Here is a 20,350-nt window from a genome sequence, read left to right as displayed (position 1 = left end):
TCTCTGAGTCTTAGTTTCCTTATCTAGAAAATGGGACGACTGATCCCTACGTTAGAGGCTTGTGGTAAGAATGGAGTAAGAACACACGTATCAAGTAAGTGCCTAACATCGTTGAAGAGATGAACGGGTTAGTGCCAAGTAAGAAGGCGCTTGCTGCAAATTCCTTGCTTAGGGGAATGTTTGCAGTTCTGTTGGGCAAGATAACTCCTTATTAGCTGAAATAAAATCCTGTGCCTCCTTGAGAATTATCTTCTCTGAGCATTTTCATTGAGAGTGAGTCCTAGCTAGGGCTGGCGAGATTTGTGCAATTCACACATACTTGTGAAATTCAGGAACATTATCTCTTACTGACAGACTATAATGACTGCAATAAACAGGGAAGCCTCTGTTCTAATAAACAAGTAATTATAGTTGACCAAAAATGTGTAAACATGAGGCTAATTAGCAAATCCTCTCATAGCTGTTCCCAGTTTGTAGACATGTTTGGGAATGTGGCTAAGACCGGACACTCTGTGTTCTCATCCATGGGTATATGAATATGTGGGTAATAGCTGCCATTTTCTTGGTCAATCCTTTTTTCTTTTCCTTTTTTTTTTCTGATAGAAAGTATTATATTTTTAAGTCAAGAAAATGGGGTCATTTTAGCATCTTGGTTACCAATGTAATCCCTTTAAACTCAGGTTTCCTAGTAACCGTGGGAGACTATAATTTATTACACAATCGCCTTTAGATATGGGGACACTGGCCTCATTACCTGGGTCCTTTCCAAACTTAGATACAGAGACTGTCAGTCCTTGGGATTTGAGAATGATGGGTGATGGAAAGCTGAAAGGGAAGGTGGTTTAGATTAATAAACAGTCTCAAACTAACAAATGGTCTTTACTGAAGCAAGAAAGAGGCCACACAGGGGACAGTGGCCCAAATGGAGATTCCGTCCTGCTTGCAAGTAGAAGGGCCATAGCTTGGAGGCTTTATTCCAAAGTAGAGAGCATTTCCATTTATGCTTCCCTAGAGATGGGCTGCAAAATTATTTTCAATGAGGAGTAGCCACAATTAATTCCTTGGTCATGAGCGAAAAACCTGGATACCCTAACTATAAACATTTTTCTAAGAAATTCTCCTTTTTATGTTCTTTATTTTTTTTAATTGACATGGTAAGAAAAGGAAAGACAGGCATGATTTTCTACTAATCTTTCTTCTTTTATTCCTCTAGTAATTGTCCTCATAAGGATTACATTTTTTTCTTAGATCCTCTTTCTCTCATCTTTTCAAGGTCATAACTTTATCTAAGAGGTCTTCATGGATAATGAGGTAGGGAGAAGCAGTATTGCCCAGTAGTTAAGGATACTGACTTGTGGTTCAGAAAGACTTGGTTCTGATCCCTCAGTCAGGAGAATCAGAAATCTTGGTGACCACTGGTATTAGTCACCATAGCCACATACTAGCTGTTTGATCTTGGGCAAGTTACTTAACTGTCTGAGCCTCAGTTCCCTCTTCTATAAAATAAGAAAAGCAGTAGTATCTAGCGCATAAGTTTGTTGTGCAGATCAAATGAGATAAAGTCTATAAAATTCTTACCACAGTGTCTGGCCTATTGTAAGTGTTCAAGAAATGGTAGACCTCCAATCCACTCCCTACTCAGCAACCAGAGTGACCTTTTAAAAAATAGAAATCCATTACTTAAAATCCTTCAGTGGTGTCCCAACTCACTTAGAATTAAATGCAGTCTCTTTCACCATTGTTACAGGACTCTACATGCTATGATTCTTGTCCTCCTCTCCGATTTCATTTTCCATCACCCCTCCCCGCATTCCCTAGTCTCCGGTCACACTGGCCTTCTCTCTGCTCCCCTAACACGCTACATCATTTCCACCTGAAGCTCTCTGCTTGCTGACTTCTCTGATTGGAATATTCTACCGCAGATCTTTACATCATTAGTTCCTTTTCACCTCTTTGGTCTAAATTCAGGAAGTCTTCCCTGCCCTCACCATCTATTTCCCTCCAGTCAATACACATGCTAGTGCATCATTCCCTGTCACATTAACCTGTTTAGTTTCGTTATAGCACTTATCACCATATGAAATTACCTGTTTTATTTATTTGCCTACTTATCTGTTTTCCACACTAGGATGTGGACATTGTGAGAGCAAAACCTTCATCTGTCCTGCTTCCTACTGAATTCCTGTCACCAGGAATGGTCCAGACTCCAGGAGTAAATGGGCAAATCTCTTCTCAGCACCTTTTCCATATCACTGTGTTGCCTCTTTCTGATATTGATTTGGAACTTGCTCTTTACTCACTCCTGTCTGGAGAAGAATATCAACTCAGAGCAGGGAAATGGCCAGCTCTGCTCATGTGACGGCTGATGGTGGGAGGGTGAGGTCCTGGCTCTGAGCTTTGTCTTCTAAGCCGGTATTCTCCGCAATGGAGCTCAAGAGGAGCTAGACAAAAAGGCATATCCCAACTGCCATACTAGACATACTAAGTTAGAATCTCTGGAAATGAGCGTCTACCCAGGAAATCTGCACTTTAAACAACCACCCAAGCTGATCTTTAAGGCACACTAAGGCTTGAGAGGAACTCTCCTAGGTCTTAAGTTCAGCCCACAAATTAAGCACACCAAAGTACTTCTTTTGCCTGGTGATCTCTCACATGTACACTTGCATTGTCCTGTGAATGATCAAACTCTTCATCTGAGGTCAGAGTAGAGTGCCTCGGGGCACAGAAACACAGGCACAGTGACTGATGTTCTCAGTGCCCTATGTATGAGTTACCAATTGCTGTGTAACAAATTACTCCAAAACTTAATCTGTTTCTCACATTTGGGGACACTTTTCTGCTCACTAGAAACTCCTTGAGAGGAATAGGGTAAAGTGACATGAGTCGGGAGCAGAAATAGGAGAGGAAATTAAAATCCATTTCGAATTATTCCTTATTAGTGTCTCAGTGAAAGTTTGGATAAGGAGGCTGGGATATTGGTTAAGATGGGGCTGTAATATTGCTCTAGATTCTTACAGTCCACAACTGAAAGAGGTCTATAGCTTGCAGTAACAGTGACTATGTTGATGGTGGGGGTGGTCATAATTCATTTAGCAAATATGTATTGAGCACCTACTACGTGCCGTCACATGGGATCAAAATGGACCAAAACCAAAAAACCAAAACTAAACAAAGCAAAAAACCCCGGCCCCACGGAGCTTAAATTCTAGAAGAGGAAATGGAAGGACATGATGCTAGCATGTTACTCCCTGTTTGAAGCATTTCCTTCACCTGAGTTCTTAGTCATGAGAGATTTAGTCTCTGCCAAGTCCCCAGGTTCAATGAGAGATTCCCCAAACTATATCGTTCCTAAGGCTTGAAGGTGACAATTGACTCAAAATGCTTACATGCAGAGAAATGGACTCTGGTTGAGGGGTAGATGTCTCTATATATGTGTTGGGAGTGAGGGTTGTGATAACATACGGAGGGCTTAAAACAACTACATTTATCTCACAGTTCCATAGGTCAGAAATCCAGGCACAGCTTAGCAGGGTCCTCTGGCTCAGGTTCTTTCATGAGGCTGCAAATAAGATGTCAGCCAAGCTCAAGGCTCAACTGGGGAAGGATTTGATTCCAAGCCCACTCATGTGATTGTTGGCAATCAGTTCCTCGTGGGCTGTTGGACTAAGGGCCTTGGTTCCTTGCTGGCCGTTGGCTGGAGGCCGTCTGTCCTCAGTTCCTTGCCACGTGGGCCTCTCCATAGTGCAGCTCACAACACAGCATCTGATTTCCATCAGAGTGAGCAGGTGAGAAGAGCCAGAGGGAGAATGAGAGCAAGATGGAAGTCACAGTCGTTTGTAACCTGATCTCTGCAGTGACATCCCATCACTTTGACTGTATTCTATTTATTAGAAACAAGTCACTAAGTCCAGCCCACACTCCAAAGGAGGCATTTATACAAGGGCATGAATACCAGAAGGTGGGGAGCATTAGAACCCCTTTTAGAAGCTGCCTACCACACCTTAGCCTGAGTTTTGAACTATTTTTGACATGGGACACAGTATGACAGACAGATAATAACTGTGTGGGAATTCTGTGTGGCACCCGGGAATTTAGTTTAAAAGGCAGAGTTCCAGCATAAGAAGAGCATACACTTTGGGTTGAGAGAGGCCTCTGTTAGAATCTCAGCTTTGGTGTTCACCAACTGTATTTAACTTTAGACTTAATTTCACTGAGCCTCGATTTTCTCGTCCAAAAAATGTGGAAAATACCTACCACTTAAGGAGTTTTGAGGATCAAAAAAATCACTCGGGCAAGATGCTTGTTAAAATGAAGATTCTTGGGTTGCTCCCTAAGAAATTCATATTCAGTAGACTTGGAGTGGCACATAAGAATTGTTATTTTTAATAAGTACGTATGCAAATGTGTGTGGCTCAGTATATGGTAGCTATTAGTAATCTGCATGACAACAGTAATTCTGCAAGTATTCTTGAGGAACTATATGCTTAAAGAGAGTCAACTGTGGGGCTTCCCTGGTGGCACAGTGGTTGAGAGTCCGCCTGCCGATGCAGGGGACACGGGTTCGTGCCCCGGTATCCGGTCTGGGAAGATCCCACATGCCGTGGAGCGACTGGGCCCGTGAGCCGTGGCTGCTGAGCCTGTGCGTCCAGAGCCTGTGCTCCGCAACGGGAGAGGCCACAACAGTGAGAGGCCCGCGTACCGCAAAAAAAAAAAAAAAAAAAAAATAGAGTCAACTGTGAATTAGTGGAAAGCAAACTGTATTGAGGATTAGAAGATGTATAAGTTCTGTAGCCCTTGTCTGACGATTACTTTGCTATGGAATCTTAGGCACAGAGTCACCTAATCTTTCTGGACTTCTCTTTTCCCCCCAGCCTCTGTAAAATGCCTTCTACCCTGAGTACTCTCTGTCTAGGAAAAGGAACAATAACTACTAGATGGGATCCGTTTAGGGCTCCCCTGGTTGGTGAAACAAGTGCAATGGCCTCCATGATAAGTCTTTTCTGAAACTCCGCGTCTCCTAGTATTTCTTCCTGAAGACGATTCGTTGGAGCCTCTGATTCTTCCACTCTTCTAATTCATATGACCCCAGCATCTCTATGTAATGAAATATATCTGAAAACAACCTCATTTAAAAGAATAAATCTGTTAAGGAGCTGAGAACTTTCTGGCGTGAAATGAAAAATATTGATTGCTTCTCACCTGTTAGCAGTGAAATCCCATCCAGTTAATTAACCTGCTCAGAGATAAAGTTTATTTCTGCCATTCACCTTCAGCTCCAAATCTTTAAAACCATTAAAACAAGTACCTGGGCAATGAATAAATCTTCTCCCAGAGTAGTTCAGCGCCTTCTGTAATCTGGTTTCAGCCTACCTTTCTGACCCTACTTCCAGCTACTTACCTTCAAGCACCTTCCACTCCAGACAAATGGAAGAACTAAAGTATTCAGCACTCCCATTGCCAGAAATATACTTCCCTCCTCTGCATGCTACATATTAACTCAGTTCAAATGTCACTTCTTCTTATTTTATTTTATTTATTTTATGTTTTGGCTGCGTTGGGTCTTTGCTGCTGCGCGCAGGCTTTCTCTAGTTGCGGTGAGCGGGGGCTACTCTTCGTTGCGGTGCGCGGGCTTCTCATTGTGGTGGCTTCTCTTGTGGAGCACCGGCTCTAGGCGCGAGGGCTTCAGTAGTTGTGGCGCACAGGCTCAGTAGTTGTGGAGGACAGGCTTAGTTGCTCTGCGGCATGTGGGATCTTACCGGACCAGGGATCAAACCCGTGTCCCCTGCATTGGCAGGCAGGCAGACTCTTAACCACTGCACCACCGGGGACGTCCCAAATGTCACTTCTTAGAAAAGGCTTTCCTGGAGCTCTGGCATCTCCACCTCCTCCCACATTTCCTAATTGCTGCCAAGGTGTAAGCATTAATTATCTCCTTATTCTAAACACTCCAAAACTTTTACTACCTTTGTAGCATTTATTATTTTATAACTTATATTATGATTGTGTACATATTTATAGTACTAGATCCTACAGGATGCAATTCCAACCAATTCGTTTTTGTGTTCCCCACATCTTCCAATACAACTCCTTGCCTATGATTGGGGTTTAGTAAATATTTTTTGAATGCTTAAATGGAGACCCATTGATCTCTGACTTTTATTCTTGGGGGCTCCCAACAACTGTTTGATCGTCAGGATAAGAGGAATCCAACTCAGTGAGGCGCTTTTCAAGATTTACATTATATTCAAAACAGAAATTTCAAGCTTTCCAGGTTTTCTGAAGACAGTCCTGTTGTTGCTTCCCATCCTTAGCAACTTTCTATTTCTAGAAATCTTTTTGCTCTCAGTGGAAGGGTTGGAAAAAAATAGTCTTCTTATGGATATCACCCCTTTCAGTGACTCTGAATACAAGCTTCATATGGCTTTCTATCTCCTGCCCCAATTTGCTTGCATGACACACTTGGAACTAGTATTTTATTGGCATAAAACCCTGAAACTCAATTTTAGGTAAAGCAGATATTCAGTCATATATGAGAGCATTCACATGTGTGTGTCTAAGACGAAGAGGAGAAATACAGTAGCTTCACTGAAATAAAAAGGCCATTCATTCATTCAGTGTTCATTTCCTTGATCATCCACCAGACTTCAGGCGCTATATTATGTGCTGATGATTCAAATATAAATACTGATTCTTGCCTTCAAGGAGCTCTGAGTCATGTGAAGGGAGATGAATATATAATGAGATCATCATTATAGAGTGTAATTCACACAATTCCCTTGGCAAGCACAAGGTAATGTGGAGCACAGAGAATTTTCTTTGAGAGCAGATGGACTATTTTTAAGCAAAGAAAAAAGTTTGCAGCACAGTGGTCATACTCATATCAATAAAATACATATTATTTTGTAGTTATTAACAGCATCACCATCCTTTTCCAACCACTCACCTTGGGCCAGGTGTCAGCATCCATGGCGGGTGCTGAGGCATGATTCAAACAAGCAACCACCCTGGGTTAACCAAGACCCACACTTAAGTCCTTACTCCTTAGATCTTGTAGGAACGAATCATCAAAGGAGATGGCGGCAAAGGGGTAGTGACCTTATGATTCATAGGGCTGAACTTCATGCCAACGATATTCTGGAGCAGACATTTTTGCAGGCTACTCTGTCTATGGCTCCAACATTTTTAAAGGAGTGTAGATAACTCATTGGGATAGCTTATCCAAGTCTATGACCTTGGAGGTGTGTGTGTGTGTCGGGGGGTGTTGGGGGAGCAGTTATGAGGAAAGGCAAGAAAGAAATCCTAAGTTTTAAATGGCCAGTCTACAGCTGGTCTACAGCTGCAAATACTGAGTATTTTGTACAGACCACTTTAAATTTTCTTTTTCTTCACATTTAGGGACACTTTTCTATTCACTAGCAACTCACTGAGAAGGAGGAGTAGGATGACATGAGTCAGAAGTAGAAATAAGAGAGGAAATTAACATCTATTTCAAATTACCTCTTATCAGTGGCTCAGTGAAAGTCTCAAAGAGAGGGGAGGTTGGAGATGTTGGTTAAGATGAGCCTGTAATATTGCTCTGGATTCTTATGACTACAATTGAAAGAGGTCTATGGCTTGGAGTAATGATGACTTTGGTGATGGTGATCATAATCCATTCAAAAAATATGTATTAAGTACCTGCCACATGCTACCTCTGATCGAGGCACATAAGATTTAAATAGACAAAAAAAAAAAAAAAAAAAAAAAATCCCGTCCTTTGGAGCTTAAATTCTAGAAGAAACTGGCAAAAATGTGTTAGCATCCCTCTCCCTGTTAGAAATATTTTCTTCTCATGAGTTCCTAGTCATGAGGGACTTAGTCTTCATCAACTTCCAGCATCAGTGCAAGAGTCACAAAAATGTATCTCTTTCAAAGCTCGCAGACTGATATCTGCTTAAACTGTTTCTGTGAGCAGGGAAACAGACTCTGGTTGAGACGTAGACGTCTCTGTGTATGTGCGTTGAGGGGGCCCGTGCAAGTGTACAGAGGGAAGAAATTCTACAGCGGTCCCGTCCACACGGAGACTCTCCAGCGGGGGGAAATGCACGAGTTCGTACACGAACGCTCCTCTCTACCCCGCTTGCCTTTCTCGCTCTTTCACCACTTTGCTCCCTCCTCCCTTCCTTCCTAAATCCCTCCTTCTCCTTCCTTCCCTCTCGCTTGATCCCTCCCCATCTCCTTGCCTCGAACAGTTTTTCCCTCCTCCTTTATAGCCCTCTCCCTCTCGCCTCTTTCCCTCAATCCCTCCCCGGCGTCTGCGTCAGGCCCCCACTTGCGTGACGCTCAGGGTCTGGGTGGGAGCTGTCCACTCGCCCGGGGTGCTGAATGCACGGCGGCGGCTGCGGCGGCGGAGGTAGCTGAGAGCCTTCTCTGCTCCAGGAACCCTGTTTCCAGACCTCGGACGGTCAGCCCACCGCCTGCCACCTCCCTTCCAGCACCACCCCTTTGGGAACTGAGCCGGGGTGTGTGTAGGGGGGCAGCAGTCGCGGCGGGCGGGTGCTGAGCAACGGCGGAAGACAACACCTGGCAGCAGCCTGGAATCTGATTTGCTTCCTCTCGCCTTTTATAAGAGATATATTTATATATGGTTTTGGGGGGTCGCGAGGACCAAGCCGGAGCCAAGTGCTGGCTGCCTCCCGCCTCGGCCACGCCGCTTCGGTTCCCCCTCCCCACCCTCAGCCGGCACCGCAAACAAGCCTCACCTCGCTGCTTCTAGGAAGAGAGGTAGCAACAGCGAGCCCAGCCAGCCAGAGGCGACGGAGAGGAGGGCGGGGCGGGGGGGAGAGAGCCGACCGAGGCCGCCCTGGGTAGGGGCCGCGGAGGCAGAGCTGCCCTGAAGACCCGACAGCCGCCTTCCTCCGCCCCCGCCCACCCAGCAGCACTCTGCTCTGATTATTTGAGAAGCGAATTATGCTTATTCCACTAGTGTGATTTCGTCTTCTCTTTCCCCTACTGCTGACTCCTGAGCCGCCCCCGCCCCTACGCCTGCCTCGCCTCCGGCTGCATGGCAGCGCTGCCCGGGCGCGGGGGCGCAGGGCCGGCCCCCCGGGAAGGGGGAGGAGGGGGAGGAGGATCATGAGGCCGGGAGTCTTGGCCGCGTCGGACGGCGAGCGGCAGCCAGAGGACGAGCCCGAGCAGCCCCCGCCCCGGAGACACCCGCACGCCGACAAGCGGTCGCCGCCGCAGCAGCATCGGCGGCCTCGGGCGGACCCGGAGCCAGAGAAGCAGGGCGACAGCGGCCCCGAGGAGGCCCCCGAGGAGAAGGCGAGGCCACCCACCCGCCCGGACCTGCCCTTATCCCGGCCCTTGCCCCTCGCCCAGAGGGACATTTGCTGGCGCCACGGGAAGGGGGCCGAGGATTTACAGACTGCCGCAGGGGCGGGCGGGGGGCTGAGACCATGTAATTACTCCTTCCTCTAGTCCCCTCCCACAAGCCCCTATTCTCTACCCCGTATCTCTACTCCGCTCTCTGCCTCCCACCCCCCAAGCACACACCCTTCTTCTAGCCAGGATCTTAAAGCTCAGGAAGGAGGTAGCTCTGCAAGGGTTAAACGGCCTTTTCGGTTTTTCCCTTTCTTTCCCCGCCCCCCGCCCCCCGCCCTCCAGTCCCTGATTTTCCCACCTCTGTTCTCCTAATTGGCTTTCCCCTCTTCTGTGCAGCCCTTTGGCTGCAGAGGCAAAGCACAAGCCCCTTGCCCAGTTGCACCTGAATCCCTTCCCTACTCCCACCGCTGCTCTCTTAAAAGTAACTCTGGTGCTTCTGGGGGTTAATTGCCCCAGTTTTCTGCCCAGGAGAATTAAAAGTTCTCCCAACCTCCTCTCTTCCCCACCTTACCTCCCTCAGCCCCTCACCACCAACCTCCCGTTACACCTGAGGAAAACTACCTTTTCTCTCTAGCACATGCAGTCTTCAATTCTTCACTGAGCTAGCTTGCCCTAAGCCCAGCTTAGTCCACTCCAAATTTTATTGATAACCTTCCCCACCCTTTTATGTGAAAGAAAAGATTTCCCACTGCCTAGGCATTTGAGAAAAACCCAATAAGCCTCTCCTGGGGAACTTTCTAACAATTAGACCTTGATCTCAAGGCCCTGACAACCCACCCTCAACATTTTTTTTTTCTACCCCCCCTGCCCCTACCAGTGCCACCAGGTCAAAAGCAAAAAGGAGACACTCTGAGCAAAGCTTAAGGTTGGGGTAGAGGTGGAGGGGCAAGAAAACTTTTGCTGTTGTTGGGCTTTCCAGGTAGAGTTCAGAGGCAGTGGCTCGCAGTCGTCAGTCCTGGGGGCAATTTATTTGCTACGTGGAAGGGAGGTAACAGGAGCCAGTGCGAACGAAGCCTCCCCCCATCACACAGACACACCGTGGACCCCCTCAAACGATCCCATCCTCTGCAAAGACTCCGCCTGCCCCTACCGGTCTCTCTGCTTCCACCGGGCACATGCTGATGCCCCAGAGCGGGCTGCCCTGGTGGTGGTGGTGGTACTGCTGTGCCTGGTACCGCTGTGGACTGTGCCTCCCAGCCCCCCAGATGCTGCGCCACCAGGGTCTCCTCAAGTGCCGCTGCCGCATGCTCTTCAATGACCTGAAGGTTCTCCTCCTGCGGCGCCCCCCTCCAGCGCCCCTGCCCATGCACGGCGAACCCCAGCCCCCCGGCGTGGCAGCCAACAACACCCTTCCGGCTCTGGGTGCCGGGGGGCGGGCAGGCTGGAGGGGGCCTCGAGAAGGCGTGGGCAGGGAGACCCCTCCCCTGCCACCTTCAGCGGAAGATGACTGGGGTGGCCCAGCCGCAGAGCCACCTGCCTTGCTGCTCAGCAGTGCCTCTTCAGATGACTTCTGTAAGGGGAAGGCTGAGGATCGCTACTCACTGGGCAGCAGCCTGGACAGTGGCATGAGAACCCCGCTCTGCCGCATCTGCTTCCAGGGGCCGGAACAGGTGAGACCCTTTTTCCCTTTCCCTGCTTCCTTCTGGGATCTCCAGGTCTGGCAGGTTGCTACTCGCCTACTTGCCCTGGGGAACCACTGTGCTGTTTCTAGTGTGAGGACTGTAAGTTTTAAGGGCTCCTCAATGATGTCTCATGTGGTTAAGTTTGCCCAAGAGGTGTCTGGTGCCTGGCGGAGCCTGTTTGGTGGCTCAGTTGTCCCCCATGTTTGCATTTTCCTTCCAGTGCTCAATTGGAATATGTTCAATTCCATCCAAAAATTCCTTAAGCATCCTCAGAGTAGAAGATTCAGAAGTTGGAAGGGGTGAAGTGAAGAAACTTGGTGGTACATTCATGCTCGTTGCCGAGGTATCCTTGTATCTGATTTGTGGTTAGTGACATTTCCCCAGCCCATCTTCAGTTCCAGATTCAGACTTCTTCCCTCTCTGATGGTGTGTGGAGACCTTGTCCTCGGCAAGCCTATGCCTGTTCCTTCACTTTGATACTAACCCCTCCCATATTATACTGACATCCACAATCACTGAGGAGGAAATGGAGGGGATTGTAAGTTCATGAAGACTATACAGTTTGTTATAACACTTCTTGGCAGACTCAAGTTTTCCTAGGTTGAAAGCAGGTAGGTAAGTAGGGTGAGAGTGAGTGTAAGGAATATGGAGAAGGAAGTAGGGAGTCTTGTCATAACTATTTCCCTTCTCAGCCCTGAAGCACACAAACTTAGAAAGTCCCTTAAACTCTCCCCATCCAGGATAGGAGATGCTTAGCACCTTATGGACCAGAGTCTTCCCAAGGCCGAGGGTTCTCCCTACCACATGCATTCAGATTTTCACAGACATACTCACCCCACCCCCTCTAGCTCCACTTTCAGTCTAGTTTCTGCAGTGCTGGAGAGTATGTGCACATTCTTCTAGAATCATGAATTGTGGCAACACTTTCCACAGAATCCCAGATCAGAAAGGTTCACCTGATCTAGTTAGTGATGCTGGTGAAAGAACATGCAGTCGCACCCCGGGCAGGGTTATGTGGTCACATCAGCCACTTCTTCACTAGTTTCCCGGAAGTGGGGTAAGACTGCTCGGTGCTCCTTGGACAAGTGATGGTGTAGCAGGATGCCATGCTGGTGCTCCTGAGTGGCTCTGGTTCTTGTTGAAGGCTTTCTCTGTGAGAGTCAGGCTTCACTGACATTTTCATTCGTTTTGTCTTTGCCCGGAATGGGCAGGGCACTTCAGGGACAGATGATGACTGGGGCCGTGGCCTGGGCATTATGAGAGGAGGTGATGTTGATCTCAGTGTGAGTAAATGTCTCTGAGAGGCTGAGGGCTGGGTTCCTCCTTCCTGTGACTAGGATTGCCTGAAGTCCCAATTGGACTGCAGCCCAGAGCCAAGGACTCTTGTTAGGCAAGAAGGCCCAGGGTGCCTGCCCTGTGCCCCTCTCCCAGTGCTGGCTATCCAGCACAGACACAAGGAGGAGTGGCGGGGCTGAGAACAAGAATTGTGCTTCACCTTAGGACGCTCCTGGTCAGCATCTGCCCCAATCAGAAGCCCCATCTTCTCAAAGAAAAAAAAAAGGATTTGTTTAGCTTCCTAACTTCTTAAGCTATTTCTTTCTTCTTCCATGTGCCCTGGTTCAGGTCTGCATGTCACAGGGGCCACTGGGAGTGTGGCTTCTGGCAAGAACACCCTTGTCTCTAGAATACAGCAGGACTTGGAGCCTGTTCTGGAGGATATTTACCTGTTGTGTGAACTTCTTCAGATTTCTTTATACCCTTGAGCCCCTTTTCCAACTTCTGTGATTTAGAGGAACCGTTTTCTGTTCCCCTCATTTGCTTATAAATGTGTTGAGAGGATCCGGAAGATAATGAGCCTGAAAATGACTTGAAAGTGATTAATATATAATGGCATGCATTTTGCTCATGGAAAAGCAGTATTTTGCTAAATAAAAAGGATTATTAGGAATATTGTGAAATACCCTCACGTGATACAGGGTCTGGTTGGAGGTTAGGAGCTTTCTTTTCTTGTTAGTTATTTTTACAATGTGTCATAAATAAAGCGTGGAATAAAGAAAAAAGCTAACACCAATAAAGGAATGGGCTCCGTTATTATGTGGGAGGGATAGGGGGCCACGTTGATACTCAGACTGGATCAAATCAAGCACTCCCCGCATATTATTGTACTTTGGGGGTTTGCTTTATTTGCACAGCAGCCAGGAGATTTTAATGGGATTGTGTTATTAGTAATAAGAGTAAAATGTGTTAGATGTGAACACATTTTCCCACTTTTTGCTTGTGTTTCTTCACAGGATTTCCATGAGGAAGGGAGACAAAGAGGAGGAGGTGGGGAAAACTCTCTAGAGGAGGAAGAGAGGGAGAGAGACAGTCAGACACAGAAAGTGAAAAGCTGAGATTTCAGTATTTTGTTTTCTGTTCAAGGAGGGAGTGTCCAGCAATTGTCCACACGTGGCCCTGAATGGAGTGTAGACAGTCTGCAGTCCCAGTAGCTGAATGTCTTGGTCTTTTCTCTGCCCAGACAAAGGAATTGAACAGCTCCCCAGTCTTTTGCCACTGCTCCAGGGGCTAAAAGGCTGCCCAAACCGAAAATTTGGTGTCTTCCTGCCAATAACTTGAAATGTATGTGGTGAGGGGCAGGAAACTGAAGGATCCAGCTAGTTCCATATTTGTACATATCTATAAAGGACTTACTACTTATTCATTCACACATGCATTTATTTAGCAAATGTTTGTTGTGTACCTACAGCATGCCAGATGTTGTTTCAGACCCTGAGTATCCAGGAGTGAACAAAACAGATGAGGTCTCTGCTCTCCTGAACCTAAAGTTCTAGTGAAGATGCAGAAATAAACAAGTAAACTAGTAGACAAATAAAGTGATTTCAGATGGCGTTGAGTGCTGTGATGAAGACAAAAGGAGTTAGACAAGAATGAAAGGGAGGGCTTGGGAGCTACATTACACAGAGTGACCAGGAAGAGCCTCCCTAAGGATGTACCATCTGAGCTGATACCTAAGTGATGAGAATGACCCAACGATGCATACATAGGTCTAGAGGAAGAGTTTTCCAGGTGGAGGAGACCCAAGTGTGAACAAGCTTAGCATGTTTGAGAAATAGAAAAGATAGGAGGAGGGAGAGGGATGGGGTGTGAACAAATGCCTTGAGGGCCAACTTGGCTCCAGGCTGGACAGCTGACTGACACTCTCCTTCCTTCAGCCAGTCACTCAGGTGGGACAGGGGTCAGTCGATCAAGGATCTGCGAGAGTGTGGGACAAGAGCCTGGTCGGCAACACTTCACTCTCCATTTCTGCTTGAAGCTCCACTAGTTCACGTCAAGGGACCATGTGCCGTGGTGGGCAAGCTGAGGTCTCTGAAGCCAGATGGCCCCAGTCTGAGGCCTGAACAATTTACACAACTTCTCTGTGACTCAGGTTTCTCATTTGAAAACTGGGATAATAATGATAGTCCCCAAATTCATAAGGTTATTCTGAGCATCAGATCAGTCCACACAATTAGAGCCATGCTGTCACAGTGTTTGTTGTTGCTGTTATCTCAGAGGCAAGAGACAGTGCCCCTCCCACACACCTTGTTTAAAAGGAAAAAGTGTGCCCCAGCTCCCAGTCTGGCAGGAGGGCTGCTGTGACGTGGTCTGTCTGTGGTAGTAGATTGCTTCTTGCCCCCTCACAATGCTCTAGACAGAATGCTGTTCTTCTGTTTCCATCATCAAAAGTCTATATTAAGTGCCTACCTATGTGGGCTGCTCCGCTGAGCAGGGTCTGGAGACACAGGGCAGATGTGGCCCTGCCCCCTCAGGGAGTTTCACAATCTAACCCAGACATCACAGAGGCTTAGAGAGATCAAGGGCACACAGACAGTGAGTCGCAGGTGAATTACAGTAATATCGGGGACGAGAAAGAGATGCATGCTTAAAAGCGGCTAGTGTGTGGGGTGCCTATTCAGAGAGACAAGTGGATGAATTTGCTACCTTTTCCCCAATTAGTCAGAGAAGGTTTCTCTCCTGCTGCTGCAGACCAAGTGAGAAGAAATAGATTTAGGCTGAGTTTAGACAGCTGGAAGCGGAAGAGATGTGAGACACACGGATACCTTAACAAAGAGGTGAAACCACCTCCCAGGCTGGGTCAGCTGTGGAGCCCCTGGAGTGGGTACAGAGATGGAATCTACCATGGCAGTGTGGTGATGGGCCATCTGTTTTGGACCTAACGAAAAGCAGGAAATGAGTCTGTAAGAGATTAACAATCTTGGTCTGCCTCCCTTATTCTTCCTAGGGTTCATTTCCCTGAAGCTCTGAGTTCAGAAGGGGCAAGAGCATGTGGAATATTTTAGTCAGTGTTTTGGGATCTCAGAAAATAAGAGAAGGGCTTTGTAGGGCTGAAGGGAACCTGGAGACCCCAAGATGCAAGGAGAACCCTGGGAATGGAGATCAAGCAGAACATTTTAGGAGAGACCCAAATGGTATATTATTTTTCTTAGAAATATGGTTCAATTTTACATTTCTTTCTGTGATTAATTAACTAATATCTGTATCCACAAAGAATAGACCCATCCTTAACATTTATGGACCCCAGGGTAAGAGGATGGATGGAGGCCCACATATCATAGACCAAAATATTTAAAAGTAATAAATCCAGCTAACAAACTGTTAAACAAAGTACATTTTAACCTTCTATCTTGACAAATATACCTTCAAAACAACCTGGAAGACAGATTTGAATTTAAAACTCTTCGAGTCCTCTGAATCCTGTACTAGCCAAATGAGGATATCTGGCCCTTGGTCAACAGGCCACTCTGATCTGATTCTCTTTCCACTGCTGACTCCATCCTGCACCGTAATAAGCCTTGGACATACATGTGTGGGCACACCCACTGGCTTGTCCAGGCTCTATCTATACCACCTCCAAAGAGCTTCCTCTTGCCCCTCTCCCTTTGATTCTGAAGAAAGAGAACCATGAAGGTTTGGGGAGCAGGCTCATGGCTGAATAGGCAGGCATTCCAGGGTTCCAGGTAACTGAAGCATGTTCTAGAAGGAGGATGTGGGTCCTTGACCCTGTAGGCGCCTCACCCTATGGGAAGCATGCAGCTGAAGAAGGGTCAGAGTGGAGCCTTCTATAGCAAGGGGCCCTCTTGCCTGGGTCTAAGGGAGGTACTGCGAAGGGACTGTAAGATCCCTGGAAGCAATGACTTGGTTGTGTTTGCTCATCAATCCAGTTCCTGGCACTTGTTTCACGTTCTATAATTATTTGTTGAATGAATGAGCCTTTAGAGTTCATCCAGTGGGCAGCCCCGCAGGTAGGGGAACTGGGGAGAAGAGACTGCAAGGGAGAAGCATATTCACTGGCATCAAATGCTGACCGTGTGTTGTGCGCAAGGAGGGGCAGACCTGTTCTGTGGAATCACAAAGGGCAGTGCCTTGGCCAGTGACGGAATCTCCAGGGAAGCCAACTTGGGTTTTGACATCAGAAAGAACCTTCTATCAAAGCTGTCCCAAGATAGTATAGGCTGCCTTAGAAAGAGGGCTCAAATGGGCAACTGGAACTAGTGACCCTCAAGATCCCTTTTGAGCTTGAGACTTGGGGTTCGTTATGAGATTTCTTGGGGTCCAGAGAGATTTTTAATCTAAGCACAAAGAGGTGGGTCTGCATCCCTTCCAATTCAAGGGGTCATCTAGTCCCAGAATATCTATTTCCCGTGTATATAATACATGGCATGTATTATGCCATGGCATCTTCTGCAAAGATCACAAAGAATATTCTCTGTCCTGTGTCCATAGAAATCCTAAGTTGTTGGCAAGCATGTGATTGCTGCAATCCTGAATTTACACCATGCACATACAATAGGAGAGCAAGCATTTCATGAATGGCAGGGAACAGATACCATCATGGACCTAGAATGCAAAACCATCCCAGGAAAGGGGAAGCACACTTGCCACACCTTCCCCAAAGTCATGAGTGAGCTGTTTTCATTTTCCCATCTGAGATTTTTTTTCCCACTGTAGTTTTTCAGTTGCTACATCTGCCAGTCCTGGTCCTATTTAAACCGGAAGGTCCAAGGACCACTTCCTTAGGGTTCTCACCAGTGCTCTAATACTTATTGGGAGATGATGTAAGGATGTTCAAACCTCACCATTGGGTCCCTGGCTATTTTCCATATTTAGCTATCTATTCTTTACATGCACACACATGCACGTGCATACATGTGAGTAAAGTGTTGAGTGAAGCTGTCTGTCATTCACAGACAGAATTAGGGACTGGAGGAGGGGAGACACCTGGTGTCTTGACAGTGGTGGAGTGATTCTCACCTCAACTGTCTGTAGATCCTCTGCACGGTGTTCACTTTGGAGTAATCCTTCTTCACTTGCCAGACTGCATCTGTTTGTGGTGGTTGGCTAATTTATTGGGTGTGGCTTCTAGCTGAGGCCCCCATACAGAGAATTACTTAATAAAGCCAGTAGAGCAGGAGTGAAATATGCATTTCAAAAGAGCCTGGAAGAAGGAGAGATACTGGGAATCAATCTCTCTCTCTCTCTCTCTCTGCTCTTTTTTCCAGCTGGTACGTTGGAGAAGCCCAGTTGTGGCTTGTGAGTTGGGAGAGGCGGGTAGGTTTGACGGGGAGGGGATACTCAAAGGAGTGTGGGAATGAGCTAGCTGCTTCTTGTTTGATGAGAAGGAAGCCAAGTTGGAAGTGAGCCCGGATGTGAAGGAGCTGGCAAGAGAATACTGTGCGGGCTGAACTGTATACCATCCCCCTCTCAAGAAGTATCGTATGTAAGATAGAGTCACTTAGACTCTGTGAGTATTACATATAGTACACATTTGATACCTCCCTCTGTGTATGTTAAAAGTAAAAATGGGACGCACATGGGAATGACCGACGCATGACAAAATAGGTGAAATTGAATAAGTTATAATTTGAGTTCTAGGTAGATGCAAACTGTCCGCAAAGAAGGGGATCTGTGAATAGAAGCTCTGTCCAACTCTGTGATCCAAGCCCACAAAGGGGACACACAAGCCCCAGTCTGGCACCCAGAGCAATTCTCATTGCTCTGATGAGAATATCTCCAGGGCCTGTGCTCAGAGGTGTTGAGGAAAACAGATCAAATTAGTTTCCTTCTTCATTGAAAGGTTACTCTGGATGTGGTTGAAGAGAATCAACATCAATTTCTCCAGAAGAAGCCTCTTGAAACCACCCTGGTGGCTAGCATAGGGCTCTGCATACAGTAGGAATTCAGTATTTGTTGATCCTTTCCCCTCCATCCTGGTACATGTTCATTCCAGACTGATAGACTTATCTTTGGTTCCTAGTGTACACGTAGTAGAAGGCATATTTGCTTGTGTGTCCATGGGCACATATGTGTATGTATGTGTCTATATAAATTAAAATGCCAAGCAAGGGGGATATGGACAATCCCTTGAGATACTTTTCACCCCATCCAACCTCCTTTTCTGATTCTATAACGACAAATAGCAATGATTCTTGTTCTAGTAATCGCAGTGATCATCATCCTGGCTTGCGACCACTTGACCAGGAGCAGATCTTTTCTCGTACAATTTCAGAAGGATGGGAAGAACATGGGATTTCAAGTCAGAAAGACATGGATTTAAGGCACAATTTGGGCCCTTCCCAGCTGGGTGATCCTGTGTGACTTATTTAACCTCCCTGCACCTAGATTTCATTGTTTATAAAACAGGAATAAAATACTGAGCTTGAACACTTGTCATAAGGAGTGGGCAGGATTAAAGTTCTAGGCACACAACAGCTGTTCATTAAATGGGAACAATATTTGTCCCATTCTGTTCGTGTAACTCAGAGACCTGGAGTGGGGCCCCCAGATTACACTGCTGCCTTTTCTACCACACTGTCTCACGACAACCTTAAAAAATCAGATACTCTGATTAAGGCTGTGCTTTGACCACAGTAGACGCCAGCTGTTTTGTGCCTGACCCTCAGGAATTTAGATCCAGTGTCTCTGTTTGGCTGACTTTCTGTCTTCCATTGCCTGACTCTGCTGGACCTCTGTCCTCTCCTGCCTGTGTCCCTCACTCCTAACATATTTGTCTTTACCATCTCCATCACCACCATGTCCCTGACAGATCTTTGTTAAGCAACACTGTCTGCTTGGCAGGAACTGTGCAGAAAGACACTTTTCTGGACTCTGAGTCCCTAGAGGCCAGGAGCAGACCATGCACACGGAGGAGCATGTTGAGGAAGTGGCAGCGGGAAAACCTGCTCAATATGTGACGGCGAGGTGTTTGCATTCAGGGTCATGCCTAGACTAGTGTTTCTGGAAGCTGGCATAGGATGGATACCCCAGACAGACACGACGTTAAATAACATAGATCCTCAAGTGAGAATGTTGTTCTCTTCTCATTTTGCTCTCATGCCTTATGATTATGTCCATGAGAAAATCTCATTGAAGAGATGATACGTCTTTAACACCCTTCTAACACTTGTCATTCTCCTCTGCAAGCAAAGAGAGAAGGCACCAGGCTCAGAGCCTTTGGACATACAGCAATATCTAGCTAGAATCTGTTAATCTTGTTTTGCTTGCATTTGTTTGTGTCTATTCTTTTTTATTAACAGACTTTATTTTTTAAAGCAATTTAATGTTCAAAGAAACACTGAGTGAGTTCCCATATACTCACCCTCACCCCTCCTCCCTACTTCCCCCACCATCAACATCCTGCATCAGAGTGGCGCTTTTTTTCCAATTGATGAACCAACGCTGACACATTGTTATTACCTAAAGTCCATAATTTGCACTGCAGTTCACTCATGGTGTTGTACATTCTAAGGACTTTGACAAAAGCATGATGACATGTATCTACCATTATAGGATCACACAGAATAGTTTCACTGCCTGAAAAATCCCCTGTGCTCCACCCATTCATCCCTCTGCCCCCACCCCTGAACGCCTGCAATATAGTCTGGCCTTTTCCAGAATGTCATGTCGTTGAAATCATGCAGTATGTAGCCTTCCTAGATTGGCTTCTTTCATTTATTGGTGTGCATTTACGGTTACGTCTTTCCATGGCTTGATAGCACATTCCTTTTTAGTGCTGAATAATATTATTAGCACAACTTGTCTCTTCTTTTTATGGTTAATGATACTGGTTTTTCACTTATGGTAGTGGCAAAAAGTCTCCTTTAGAAATAAATTTACTGAAGTAAAAATATGAGACATTTACAGAAAAATGTGACGTACGAAGAAAACAATAGTATGAATATGTCGAACAGTGTAAGCGACTGAAGTTTGGATAACACTGACCTGGGCTGCACACATTACAATCGTTCTGAGACATCTGTGGGCACCAAGAAGTGCGTCAGGAAGGGGAAAATGCAGAGGTGGTGCCC

The 20,350-nt window shown here is 46.5% G+C and overlaps 1 protein-coding gene across 1 annotated transcript in view; it reads left to right on the top strand.

Moving 5' to 3' along the window:
• Positions 1 to 10,463: 10,463 nt before the first annotated feature.
• MARCHF4 (membrane associated ring-CH-type finger 4) overlaps positions 10,464 to 20,350 on the top strand; it is a gene marked incomplete at its 3' end in the record, with an annotated part of 101,270 nt that continues 91,383 nt past the window's right edge. Inside the window, exon 1 of the mRNA XM_079924863.1 lies at positions 10,464 to 10,973. Coding sequence (XP_079780989.1) covers positions 10,479 to 10,973 — 495 coding nt within the window. The 5' untranslated portion in view covers positions 10,464 to 10,478. The remainder of the gene's footprint in view (positions 10,974 to 20,350) is intronic.

The sequence above is a fragment of the Stenella coeruleoalba genome (assembly GCF_951394435.1).
Source record: "Stenella coeruleoalba genome assembly, chromosome: 6".
NCBI classification, from domain to species: Eukaryota; Metazoa; Chordata; class Mammalia; order Artiodactyla; family Delphinidae; genus Stenella; species Stenella coeruleoalba.
This window is presented reverse-complemented; position numbering and strand designations above follow the sequence as displayed.